General features: G+C 32.4%; 1 protein-coding gene and 1 long non-coding RNA gene across 3 annotated transcripts in view; one reads left to right on the top strand and one right to left on the bottom strand.

Moving 5' to 3' along the window:
• Window positions 1–13088, bottom strand: part of LOC145739204 (uncharacterized) — a 65143-nt gene that overhangs the window by 4102 nt on the left and 47953 nt on the right. For both annotated transcript variants that reach the window (XM_081994628.1, XM_081994629.1), the window contains exons 4-7: window positions 9257–9406; window positions 5430–5573; window positions 547–792; window positions 302–486 (exon numbers count right to left, since the gene is read on the bottom strand). In XM_081994628.1, the coding sequence (XP_081850754.1) occupies window positions 302–486; window positions 547–792; window positions 5430–5573; window positions 9257–9406 (725 nt within the window). The remainder of the gene's footprint in view (window positions 1–301; window positions 487–546; window positions 793–5429; window positions 5574–9256; window positions 9407–13088) is intronic.
• On the top strand, window positions 7417–8161 carry LOC145739207 (uncharacterized). Its single transcript, XR_014180926.1, has 2 exons — window positions 7417–7957; window positions 8011–8161. It is a non-coding gene; the product is annotated as an uncharacterized LOC145739207 (long non-coding RNA).

Genomic DNA, 13088 nt, shown 5'->3' with positions numbered 1-13088 from the left:
TCTACAAATTAAAGAACAACGAAATATGAAAGATTACACACACACAAAACAAGAAAAACTTGCAGAAGATGCCCTTCAAGTAAAAGAAGAAAAATATTTCACATTTGCATTATTTGTAAAATTTCCATATGTATGGAGTGCACTAGACGGATCTGTGGGGATTGTGCAGCATAAAACAATGACAAACAAGACATTATGTACGCTTTCTTACAGCATTTGTGAAAATAATTTTAGAAACAATATAATAAAGTTACAATTGCAAAGATAAAAGTGTAAATTAAATATGTAAAACAGAACTTACCTCGCTTATATCGTCTGTAAAACCATTGGCCAAAGTGTGATCTGTTATGCTAGTAGCGTAAAACGAAGACTCCTTCTCAATTTTACGCTTTTTAAATAGTATTCGCCCCACTACAGCGGAGATTAGCACTAAAATGACTATAATAGCACCAATGCCTCCATATATAATGTATTTTGGATGGATTTCTGTAATAAAATTACTTGGTGCAGATTGGCTAATGAATTAAAAATACGCTGAACACTTACCAAAGCTCAAAGCACGAGAATTATCTTCTGAAGTAGTCCCTTTGTCCGTGGTTTTAGTGGTGTTATCTTGTTTAGAAACTTTACTGTCTTGATTCGAAACAGGGGGTGACGCCGCAGATTCTCTGATATGCTCATTTTCGGTGTCATAATTATCGAATTCTTCGTAACCTTCATTGTTCGGATCGTAATCGGTTTCGTCCAGCTCTAAAGGTCCTTGATATTCGTCTTTGAGTACTCGTCTTGGCACTAGAATAGACGAGAATTTATGAGAATAGGTGAAAGTAATTTCTTCATTAATTTCTCGCAGATATAACCGCGATTCATCGATGGGATAATGCTCGTTTTTGGGGTCGAAAAAGCAATTTAACCCCCCAAAACCGACATATAAATTACGAGAAAAAGCGAATCCAGATTTACCCTTGTTACTTATAAAAAAATAACGCCAAATTCGAGCACGACATTTTTATCGCGCTAAAAAAAACGAATGACTTGGCCCTTTATTCTGTTTATTTTGCATTAGCTCTAAAATTGAGAGGGTTTAATATGGGCTCAATTCTAATTAACTGGAAATCCAATCGGAGCATTTAAGGATTTTTCGTTGAATGAACTCTGTTGTGTATGACTCCCAATCAGAGTTGGGCAGTATTTGAAATAAAAATACTTTAAAAAAGATTTTAAGACTTTGTTTGGTTATTTTGAAATATAACTAAAATCAAACTAAATTAAGATAACGTCAATAATAAGGATCATATAAATTTCATAACAGTCAAGATTATACAATGGGTCCCAAACTGATTTTATGTACATCTCGGACTAGCTACAGAAAAGATGAAATGGGGACAGATGTAGAGAATCTAGAGCTGACTTCGAATCTCCTGGAAGACAAACAAACCTTGGTCAATATAGACATATTTCACACTAATTGACAACTATCTTAGAAGTCTGGAGTTTTAGAGAACTACGCTTAATTTGTAAAAAGTTGCCTGTTTCTTTGATGTTGTGAACAATAGAGTAAACCACTCCTCACAGAAATGTAAATATAAACCACATTTTGAAACATAAATAATTCTTAAGGTGTTACTCACAAATAAACTTATTCTTATTCAAGTTATTAATCGGGAAATCTTGAAAATGGAATTATAAAAGCCCATCTAATGCAGAATCGATGTGATGAATTTTAAAAAGCAGACTCTTTGTTTGCCTAGCTTGGGATGCTTAACACAACCCGATGCTTGGGCCAGGACCAATAAATCTTGCATGTTCCACCAAGTTACGTCGCTGCCTTTAATTTCATGAAAATGTACGCTCGCTTCGGTATAGTTTGATTTTTTAAATTGTATTCTTTTTTTCCGTATATGCAGCATCCTATTTCGGTTGCTTTTTATTTTGTTACCTTTCTAGGTAAAACCAACCAAATTGAGAAACACATTTTCTGGTACATATCAGGAAACCTGAGTATACTTCTGATATAGTTTTATTTGAAAAAAATGGTCACGTGTTTTCACTCTTAAAACGTCATAACTATAGATAAAAATTGAACTTTCTCTCTTCTTGTTTTCAGTTGACACCTGTGATTTTTCAATAATGAAAGTAAAACAGTTGTAAATACATGTTCACAAGAAAATTAACAATAAGAGACTGAATATACACTCTGTCAACAATGCAAATGTCTTAGTTAATATTTGAGAAGCAATGTAATATTCGAAACACAGTTAGTACAGTTGTTTGGTAATTTTAATACATTTTTGAGTGCTTTTAAGATAATATAAATCACGTACATACTCCTAACCAGATTTCCAGCCTGTTAAACTTTTGAGTTAGTTTACACTTGGTAGTTACGTAATTTTGTTTCACGTGTGCAGGCCTCAGTAAATTTTGTTGATAAACTATTTTGTATTTTAATTACTACAAAAAAATAAATTTCAATTTAAACCAATAAATAAAACGAGCTTTGGATTTCCTTTTTACTTTAGCTTTAACTTTTGTGTTTCAAACTACAACGGTCCATGCATTACCAAAATGAACATTCGTCGAAGAAACCATTAACCGCAGCACTTTAGTTGTAGAGACATTAATTCTTTAAGCTGCATGAAGTTTCTTTTAAAACGGAAAAAGCGGGTTAACATAGAATTACTTAATTTGGGAGATTTATTGTAATCGTCCATTTGCCGTTTGAGCGGTTTAGAGAAGTGAAACTGTCTATTTCTTTTTGGATGGAAATATTCAACCTGATACCGCCAGTTAATTTGGCAATTTAAACGGAGGTTGTTACTGTTTAAGCTTAAAAAAATCATCAGTCATTTAAAGAATAACTTTTTTCTGAATAATAATCAGCCGGTCTTTCCCCTCGTTTTTGTTCTAATGAATATTCGACCATCGAGTCTGGTACATTTGCCACAAACACAATAGAATAATTGAAGGAGTTGGGGAATTTCCCAGAAATATTTATTCAAGAGAATTTTGGTGGAGAAATTTACATTGAAGGGTTTTTAATCCCACCAACTAAAGGAAAACCGATTTCAACGTGATGTTTTGCTTTTGGAGCCGGAAGGATATTAACGCAAAAGTAAACTGCTATTTTAGTACTAATTTTCGGGAACGTTTAAAACAACAAACACATTTCGCGTTAGCTCGAACGTTAACAATTCCATTCGAGTTTTTCCCGCATTTTAAAGAACATTGTACGACCGAAAAAACCCACACGTTTCCCAGAAGGCAAACAATTGTTTCTTTTTAAAATTGTGGACACGAACGTCGTTTGTACAACACAAGAAACTCGATAAAAAGACAAAACTCCATGATGCTCGTTGTATGAGGATTAGATTCGTGATTATTGGCTCGGGAAATATATTGTTCTGTTTCCTAATATGTCTATTATATGACACCGTACAGATATCTAACATCCCTATTTCTCACGTCGTATGTAAGTAGAAAATATTTGAGAATTTCTCAACTTAAAAATAAAGGTTCCTGTAGAACGTGGGCAAAGCAAAGGGTGATGTGAAATAATTTTTCATTCATCCTAACTTTTAGTTACACGAAAGAAGAACTTTTTTTGCTTAACCTAAATGTGCCTTATTAACAGTGAAACAAAAGATTTTTTAAAATCTTTTACGTAAAAATGTTCCTTGCTTTAATTGAAATAGATGAACAAACAGAAAGACCAGATTTAAGGGATATTCTGTATAATGCAAATAAGTTCAAGTATTTATTATTATCATTTAAAACAATAATAAAAAAATATGTGTGGATAATTATTAAAAAAGAAAATAGAATGTGACCCATCAGCTGGTTCATTTTTCCATTTAAAACTTGGGACACTGTTTTTGAATTTTCAGCTTTGACGCCAATTGGCGAACTTAAAATATCAAATAAAAATATGGTCAATTTGTTTATTTTATTTCTGTGATAGAACGTATTCTCCAAATATTTTAGAAACAACTTGTATACGTAGTGAGATATTTTGAACATAACATCATATCAATTAATTATATAACCTTACTTAATGACACACCTATTATATATTGTCCCAATACATTCAAACAAACTATTTTGAAGCCAAACCAATAAAGGAAATGTAAAACATTACTGCAATAATTACAAAAATTAAAGTTAGCAAACTCTCCATCCCGATCACTTTATATAATCAAGTAAGGTTAATACTGCTGCTAAATGGTAACTAAAATACAGCGATAAAAGTATAATTTTTCATTACTTTAAATGATAAACCAACGCTGATAAAGCTTTTCCGGATTTTCAAATAAAGTTCGTCCATCGCCTAATGAATTAATTAGTGATAGTCAGTGACATGCTTTTTAGTGCTTTTTATACGCGCACTAACAAACTAAATGTTTCAAAACTTTTTTTAAAAAAACTGGTCATTAAACCGCATTTTTACGCCAGCAGGAATTCATTACACACAACTTTTACATTTTTCCTTTTATTTTTGTTTGTTACGTACACGAGAAAACTTGTAAAGTGACAATACCTGAACAAGTTTGCGCTAAAATCGTTTTTAAAAGGCCACAGTTTGCATTTTCGTTGTGTGTTTTTCCTCTCAGTCAAACGATATTCGGTCAACACGTAGAGAAAATAAATGTACACGATCCTTCACATTTCAAATAAAATCATATTTTTGCTCGCTTCGTTGCGAAATACGGACGGATGTTTTGCGCAGTTTTTTAACTAATTATTCAACCCTCAAAGCAAAAGCCTCACACACCAAATCAAACGGACCGATTTCAATTAAATTTCCCGCGGCATTAACGCAAACCAAGTTAAACTTCGACCAGTTTTAGAAGGAACTTTATAAAGAACTTCAAAGAAAATTATAATTAAACGTGTCTAGGTAAGACAAAAGCAAAAGATCACTACGGAACGAGTGAAAGTTTCGAAAAGCATTAATGTGAAAGTCGACTGCATTTCTAACGTTCTTGTTTACAGGAAATATCATCGGGGATTAGAGATGGGCAATGTTTGATATAAAAGTAAAATCTTTTTGAATTACTGTGTTTGGCGTTTGAAATGATCATCTCTAGTATTTGGTTTGGATTATTTTTTGAATTTGAAGTACGTGTGTAAACATACTGATAAGTGCAGTTTATGTTGATTAATAACAAAGATTTTCCTTTATTAATACAATTTGCTATCAGTATAAGAACAACCAACTGTTGGGGATCATGTCGGACGTTATAACATGGAAATTTCAGGTCAATATACCCTCCTCAAAGATTTTTATCTTCCGTTACTCATCGATCGTTAGTGTACATAAATTAGAAAATACCATTTAACAGGTCTGAATTGAAAAGCCAAATTTACGGCACTAGAAACACCCACCGCGTTATTAAAGTGAGCGTATAAATAATAGTTTTATTCAGACTTACCGCACGTATAAACCACTTTCAGGTACATCCGAGATTGGGGCTTGCATGGGTTGCTAAAGGTAGCTATATCAGCAGCCAGGTCGCAGTTTCTTTTTCCATGGCAAAGTCGCATAACAGCTTCGGTAGCGTAGCTCGCCAAACAAGCTGGGAAATTAAAAGCATCTTATTAGCATAAGAGGATTACAACTTTAAAGCCTTTTGATCTTTTTTGTGCTGATAATTTACCCTGTCACGGCGGCAATCTTTTAGCGGTTAAATTTAAGACGAAAATTGCATTATAAACTCGAATATTCCAAAAAAGTGTATAAAATGTCGGTAAGCTTTTAAGTGCTTTCTTAGTTCATTCATGACTTTGTTTGAGCTTTGAAATTGTTTTTTTAGCGGTTGATACTCAGTTTGGTTTGGATTTTGCTTTGTCAAACTCAATTACAAAAGCCATTGCCAATGTATAGAAATAATCTTTAAGCAACCCATAATATTTTTGGTTATAAGGACATTTTTTCATAACAGAAAACTTCCTGATTAAGTACAGACTTACACTAAAAGTTGTTCTGCTAATTTTTCTTTTCAAATTCGAGAATAGAGGACCACGAATTTATCTGTCTCAGAATGACGAGGTTCACATACAATATTTTCACTTTTTTGTACAGTTGCTTTTCTCGCTTTTTAATTACTAAACATTTGTCGTAACATTAAATAAAACCAATAGAATCTACAAGCTACACATACTAATTTCATCTTAATATATTGGGAGGATTGCAAACCCTAAACTAGCAAATATTTTTTTTAAATATTCTATATTAAACCCTCATCAATTTAATCCACTCTCCGTCCGAAACTTAATGACCCAGTTATAGAAACGCCCTAAAATTTCACATGAAACCTCTTTTTTTTAAATAACAGTTAAATTGTTTTAAGTACTAAACGTTATGCGGGAATAGTATGTGAGATGTGTTTTAATCAAATAACAAGATTCCTGAAATATCTTAGAGCAAGTTGTTCGGTAGTTTACCTAGGGTAGGAGCTTAAGCTTTGCACGTTTGGAGCTACATAACATAACCAAACTTAAGCTTAAAATTAAGTAAGTAAACCACGGGGAGCTTGTTAAACCGTACCTACTTTCGCCAAGCGCAACTTTTCATTCTTGCCAGACTTATTAAATAACTATGGCAAGCTTCAAGTAAATTGTAGCAAAAAAGTCGCTAGGTTTCCCGCTTCTTGGAAGACTATTGTCAAAATATCTTTATTGAAGAAATAAATACTAACGGGGGCTGAATGGGACACATAATAGAATAGACTTTTATGTAGGGAAGATGCACTATAACTTAGGGGAAATATTTTCCCAATCCAGTGCACACGAATGGTCTCCAGGATACAAAATTTAATTCCGCATTTCGCTAGAGTATATTATTTTTCCGGAGGATTTTAGAAAAAAAACCCAACGCGAGAATAGGTAATGTTCCCTGGTCTGGGGCATTATGTCATCAATCAGTTAAGCATGATTAATGGCACAAATGAAGGAAGTTCAATATTTACTTAAAGGTTACACGGTGCACAGCCTCGTTTGATTAAATATTGATTCAAGTTTGCAAATAATACCAGACGAGAAGAATTATGAATCTGTCATAAAAATTTATTACCTTAAAACAATAAAAATGTATCTCAACCTTTGTCAAACGTACAATTTTTTACTCCCACTAGCTGAACTCAAAAAATTTTATTAATATTACACTCAACTAAGAGACAATATATTTACAGAAACATTTTACATCAGAACATAACCTAAAAATAATATTTCGAGTTGCTGAAAGAAGAGATAACAAGACTCTACAAGGCTAAAGTTCGGCAACCCGGCTCTTAGCCACATCATAATGATAACAAGAGTTCTTATCAGCAAAAAATATCGTCTTGGAAATATCCCAAGTTAATAACACTGAAGGTGAACTGCAAGTCAGCAGGCCTGGAAATTGCACGGGTCTAAAAACCATTACGGTATTTTTCTAAGCTGTGGTGTAACTTTCTATAAATGGCTCCACTTTAACCTTAATTGAGCCCGCAGAGACCAATTGGAAATGATCAGCTAATTAATTTATAATTTCGCTCCGCTATATCTAATTCAAATTGTGTTACGAGCAGTCTTTTTATCAACTCTGAAGAAGAATGTAAAAACCTACGTTTTCATCATCATGTGTCTAAATCGTTAAGATTATAAATCGATTTAGCTTAAGGTAGTACAATAAAAGCTGTTTGCTTTGAAAAAACGCTATTAAGCCTTTTGTTACCCCATTAATGTGGTTGTAAAACATACAGTGTGGTTGGCCTTAATACAAAAATAAATTGCTGTTATACTATTCCCGTCACATAATAATATTACTTATTATTGTGGTGTTTAAGACTGAGTTGTGGTTATGTTAATGAACATGTCTTTAGGTAAACAAAGCCAGCAGCTTGTCCCTGCTTTAATATCGTTTTTTGAACCTGAACGAGATCACCGAGGTTCTTTTATCCTTTGGGCTGCTGTGAAAGAAGTAAAACGAAAATTATTGCATTAGAGTTTTTTGTTTATCAACAGTATTTTTAGCGCGTAGCCAAAGCACTTGGACTGTTCCCACAGTGAGCCTTATATCCCAGAACTTAAAGCCATGCTTTTCTTTGAGTTCACCTAAAATTGGTTTATATAGGCAGTCCCAACTAATTGAACCTCAATATATGAGATGTATGAACAAAGTAAGTGGTTTTATTTATTTTATGTCCTGTTCATTAATGTTTTGGTAACACTTTTTTGTAGAAGAACTCATAATCATCTCTTTGTCTTTGTTGGTGGATGAAAATTATTGTCTAGTGCTTCACAAAGTTGTCAAAATATGTATGTAATTTTTATTAATTAGTTATTTGCAATCATACAGATTTTTAAACTAATTACATAAATAGTATAATAAATTATTAGTTTTCTAAAGTCGTAATTTTTTAATACAATATGAAATTGAAATAACAACTTTGATTTTGCTTTTAGAGGCACAAAATATAGTTTGAGCAATTTTCAAAAGGATTAGGGAATAAACCTCCATATTGACTGATACTGTTATTAAAATAATTCTGTTAAAAAAATGTCAATTTCTATATAAAAAATAAATAAATACAAAATTGATTTAAGAAAACTTAACTTAAGGTGTCTTTAAATACGTCGGTGCAAAACTGCAAAATGACCCTTAGAACACTTGTATGGGCCTCTGACAAATTTCAACATGACTCTAGAGGCCTCTGGTAATTTTTAAAAAGCTTTCAGTCATATTTAGGAGCCTCTGGCACTTTCTTAATGGATCTAGAAGCTTTCAACACTTGTAAAAGCTTTTGGCACTTCCAAACTAGTTCTGGAGTCATCTGACAATTTAAAACAATTCCTGGAAGGTTTAAGACACTTCTGTGGGGTTTTGGCACTTTTTAGAAGGTTGTTAGTAGCATTTAGAGGTGTTCGGCACATTCAAAACAGTTCTAGAGGTCTCTGACAACTTAAAATAACTCTGAGAAGGTTTAAGATACCTGGAGAATCTTTTAGAAAGAGGGATGTGACGCAACAGTCAGAAGTCACTGAACAGAGTATAATTGACATTTTAGATATACCTACCCATCACAATTTTTAAGTTATCTACAATTTTATCTGTAGAAAGACGGTAGTTGAAAACGTCAAATCATAAACAATTTTAAGCAGCAATAAGAAAAAATCAATTGGAAAGCAAAACATTCTCGTGACTCTAAAAGAATAAAGCGAGAAAGATCGAACAAACAAACGTAATAAGACGAATTCAAATAAACCTCAATTGACTTACTTTCTTCGGGAACTCCTTGAGGTTGAGGGCATTGAATGCTTTCATATTGAGTTCTCCCATAACTCGCACTGTATACGGCCACTCTAAAATTTGGATTGCACTTGAGATGAATTCGCTCATTTTCGCAGGCTACTTTGCTTCGAAACTCATCTGGAAAATTTTCAATTCGTATTAAACTGTCGGATTATCGATTTGAAAATTTAAATATGCTTTTTTGACCAGTTTTATTGGGTTTTTATAACCTCAACAACGTATTAAGGGGGAAAATAAACCAAAACCTAATTAGGTCGCTATGAATGGTAGACAGAGAAAACTTTAGTTTCTCTGCAGCATTTTAGGGCTTTTTTATGGTCAATTGAAGAAAGTCGGCTTGTAAGTGAATTTCATTTAAGTTTTCTTTTATTTCAGAAAACTCTAATAAGGCGTACTTAGCTTACATTAAGGTAATACAAACAGATAATAAATATATTATCATCTAAAAATTCTTATCGAGGTTATTAGTAGGTAAATTACAGTTTACTATTCATATATATCACTCAAATTATGTTCAAACTAAGAAGTAAAAAATGTATTCTTTTAAGTACATAAAATAAAAACAACAAACATCTTGTTACATCGTTTAAGCCTTTTTGCGATCCGCAATAAGTCTAAATAGATCAAGATTAATCCCGAGTCATTTAAAAATGTCAACTTCCCCGTGGACTAAACTTAAGTAAACTGAAATTGAACAATAGCTTAAACAAACCCGTACAGAAATGCTCCCTTGTTAAGAACAAGTCGCCTTTAATTTTAAAAGGGACTAATTTTAATTAATCGTAAAATTCCTTAAATACTCCAAGGTAAATCCGGCGAGTCACAAATTGAATGCTTTATCTATTCCGGGGATTTCCAAGCGGCGTGCACTCTTGTCTTATAAATCTTTCTTCCAAGAATTAGGTATCTACAAAAACAATTCGGCCCCTGACAAGTTACTTTAGTAACCATTATGTTTTCCACTTTCTTGAGTAAAAGGTTAAGACTGTTGCCCAAAAATTCAATAAAACAGTTCCGTTTTTGACAATACGGTAATACTAAAACAATATTACTGTTAAAGTAAAAAACGGAATAAAACTCAAAACTTGACGTAAAGCCCCATACATCAATGCAGTAAAACTGATCAAAATCAAATGCCAGCAATATTTCGGAATAAAAATATTGTTTCGTAATTTAGTTTCAAAATTAATTTTTTCCTATAAATACCCGGACACTGACCATTGATGTATATTGTTTCGTAATGACGCTTGACTAACTGGGTAAAAATAACCATTTATTTAAAACCCCATATTCGACAAATTGGAGTTTTAATTGTCAGCCTGGAGGGAATTTTTTTTCAAACCCCTGTAATAAGTCAAAACGTGAGATAAAACTTAAGGAATACGTTATAAATTGTTTCCTTAAGAGTCCTTTTATCATGCAATTTGAGGATAAAGTATTATTTTTAGTGTTTGTTACGACTTAAAGATATATTTTGTGAGATACAAATCTGTCTTCCATTGACAATCAATTTCGCATACAAACAAGTATTCAGTGAAGGGAAAACTCCGTTATAACCAATTGAGTTGAGTTATTGGATGTCCAGGGTTAGGTTAAGACTTTTACTAAAATAAATACAGGAAGGCTGTCTAAATCATAGATAATGTAATCGCAACATGTCTTAATTCACAGCACAGATTTAACGTGTCACATTAGGTTTCTCAAATAGAATAATCACGTATTTCTGTGTCATAATTAACTATTAATGGATGCTTCAAAACATCATAGAAAACTTTGATAACCTAATAGAAAGCCCTGTCCAGATACTTAATAAATAGGAATAGGAAAACATGTTTTGCAGCTATTTGCAATTCTAAAATGCAGGTACATTACGCCCTTCTCTGTCAAATTACTGGGTCTCCTGAGGAATCAACATTAACAACAAGAGCTCCGACTCGTAGCAAACTCATTGCCTTGTGAAAATCTTGCAAGTAAATATAGATTTTACTTCCAAAACTGGGTTCATTCAATTAAAATGAGCTTTATTGCGACACGATTTTAAACCCAGACAAATTCGTTCTTCTACAAATTGCTTGTACAAATTTTACAGCAATGTACGTTCGCAATAATGAAAATATTATTTTAACTTCAAGGTGGAAAAGTTACGCCTTTCATGGCTAAAATTATTATTATGATACCAACAAAATGTTTCATTGCATATTCATTTTCTTTAAAATATATTTTGTACGTTGTTCTCGGTAGGACCAAATTGTTTTACGTTCTTTTACATTCAGTGTTTCAAGTAGTAATTAATAAATAAAAAAAGCATTAAGTATTTTAATACTTAACTTTTAATACTTAGCATATGAAATACTATTAATTACCAAAATTAATTAGAACTTGAAATACAATTTTATAGTGATTTCAAATACAGGTCAGCTATGTTTATCTCTATGACTGGACAGTAATACATTCACACCCCTTTCGACCACACTACTTTTACCCTTTTCACATAAATTGTCAATGGTTTTTTAGTCTCTCTTTAAATTCCCCAGACCATTTAACTTTTTTTTACTGATCTGAAATTTGCGATGAATTTAATGGCGTTTGCTGATTAGTTATCACCCGACGAGTTTGAATGTTTTTAAACTCTTTAAATTAAATTGACACATAATGACTGCAATGAATTTTAGTGCAAATTTCGAAAGCGATTTAACTTCTACAATCTCTAAAGTTATGTACAAGAAAATACTTCTCAGCCCTTATAAGAAGCTTTGTCCAACCTCGTACAGTTATAATATATAACTTCCTGGAAAATCAATTCATCTCTTGGTGGTTTCTGGCTACTGTAAGCGATTATTACACAACCGCAAGTCTACTGCTGGTAAGGATAATTGGTTTAAGTTTAATGATTAGTTAGAACAAATTATTACTTTTCAATCAACCGGCGATGTTTAACTTATGATAGTTATTCACCGTTTTAAAGATGCATTGTTCGAAAATTATCAAAACTCAAAAAAGTTTTCAGTTCCCTGATTTAAACGATTTGGATCATATTTGTAGAGGGTAAATTTAATGATCGAATTGAATGAAGATTAAATTTATTGAAAGTAATGAGGAAAAACCTAAAATGGGAGGATTTTCATACATTTATCCTATTACGTGAGTTATTGTCGTGAGTAGATCACGTAGTTGGTAATGTGATAAACATAAATTTTGTCCACAATTTTAATTTACCTCTTACCGTACTGAAAACTGCTTAACAGTAAACTGTAAATATCGATTGATATAAAAATAAAATATATTTTATTGTATAAATAATATCTATCACATATGTCAATATAACCGCACTAATAATTGGCTTTTGGTGTCGTATCAAGAAAAATGGTTCCGATTGAGCATATAAACAGTATAAACAGCTGCATTGGTAAAATTATCTAGAACTGGGAATAGGGACAATTAGTAATTAGAAGTTTTATTAATACAAATGGTGTTGGATGGACCACGGGTAGAATATTGATCCAGTGAAGGTAAAATGAACAAGCTATTAACCTGTGCTAATATAACTACAAAGCATGTATGGGCCAAATTACTTACACCTCCTGCATTTGTAACTAACTCCAGAAGGGGCTATCAGGACCGATGCTAACTAAAATGGGTTTTAGCAGATTTTTCCCATTAAAGTGGGCCCTGGGGAATACGATAGCATATAAATTGGGCTATAAAGGATTAAATCGTCGTTTAATATCTTGTATAGTCAAAAAAGGGACGGAATATCCTGATGGAAATTTTCTATGAAGTCACACTGCAACGTGTGGAA

Source organism: Ips typographus, linkage group LG16, assembly GCF_016097725.1.
Source record: "Ips typographus isolate SLU linkage group LG16, UJ_Ityp_2.0, whole genome shotgun sequence".
Taxonomy (NCBI): Eukaryota; Metazoa; Arthropoda; class Insecta; order Coleoptera; family Curculionidae; genus Ips; species Ips typographus.
The sequence above is the reverse complement of the archived record's forward strand: the minus strand, read 5'-3'. Positions and strand labels throughout refer to the sequence as shown.